Source organism: Antrostomus carolinensis, unplaced genomic scaffold (assembly GCF_000700745.2).
Source record: "Antrostomus carolinensis isolate BGI_N321 unplaced genomic scaffold, ASM70074v2 scaffold28260, whole genome shotgun sequence".
NCBI classification, from domain to species: domain Eukaryota; kingdom Metazoa; phylum Chordata; class Aves; order Caprimulgiformes; family Caprimulgidae; genus Antrostomus; species Antrostomus carolinensis.
In genome coordinates, this window is record NW_010289514.1 from 2,090 (window position 1) to 3,072 (window position 983).

Consider the following 983-nt stretch of genomic DNA (forward strand, 5'->3'; position numbering starts at 1 on the left):
GGTGGTGTCACCACGTTGGGTGGTGTCATTACGATGGGTGGTGTCACCATGTTGGGTGTCATCATGGTGGGTGGTGTCACCATGATGGGTGTCACCACGGTGGATGGTGTCACGATGGGTGGTGTCACCACGATGGTTGTCACCTCACCACAGGTTACCCAGCTCCGCCCAACGTCACCATCAGCAAACTGCGGTACACGCGGGCGCGCACCGAGGTGCGGCTGGAGTGGAGGACACAGGGCAGCGGGAACCTCACCGGCTTCGTGGTCCAACGCCGACAGACCAAGAAACCCGCTCGGCCAACGCCGGGTCCTTGGGAAACGGCCGCCGGTGACATCCAACCCCAACCGGCGCCTCGGGGGGTTGGATCCGGCTGTGCTTTACGCTTTCCGTGTCTTGGCCGTTAATCACCGGACGGCCGGGTACCCCTCGGAGGTGCAGACGCCAGGTGAAGTTGGGGGGGAACATCGCGGTGGAGCTGAGGAGTAAAGTCTGAGCAGCCGGCAGTAGGTTTCAGAGTGAACAGAGACAGGTTTCAACCTCCTTCGTGCTGTTTGAGCTCTGCCAATCCTTGCGCCGAGTGTGTTGCCACACTCCCAGTAGGTTTCAGAGTGAACAGGGAAAGCTTCCAACCTTCTTTGCGCTCTTTGAGCTCTGCTAGTCCTTGTGCTGTGGGTTCCCGGTGTCTTGCCGCGCTCCCAGTAGGTTTCAGAGTGAACAGGGACAGGTTCCAACCTCTTTCACGCTCTCTGTGCTCTGCCAATCCACCCTCCCACCTCTCCGCCGCCGTGGCTCACATTCGTTATCTTAATTAAGGCGGACAACCAACTGCTCTCTTCCAGCCGAGCCTCCCTTCGAGGCGTACCCAGCGGTGACGGGCGCGGCGGTGACGGGGATGTTGGTGGCCACCGTGGCGTCGCTCCTGGCCGTGCGCTGGGTCGCCCATCACCGGGACACGCTCCCACGTGAGTGCCGGGGTCGGG

General features: G+C 61.5%; 1 protein-coding gene across 1 annotated transcript in view; it reads left to right on the plus strand.

Annotated features, from left to right (window-relative positions):
* The window catches only part of LOC114818694 (V-set and immunoglobulin domain-containing protein 10-like 2), a gene marked incomplete at its 3' end in the record, with an annotated part of 2,684 nt that extends 1,719 nt beyond the window's left edge, over positions 1-965 (plus strand). Inside the window, 3 exon segments of the mRNA XM_029085683.1 lie at positions 154-343; positions 345-448; positions 843-965. Coding sequence (XP_028941516.1) covers positions 154-343; positions 345-448; positions 843-965 — 417 coding nt within the window.
* Positions 966-983: the final 18 nt, after the last annotated feature.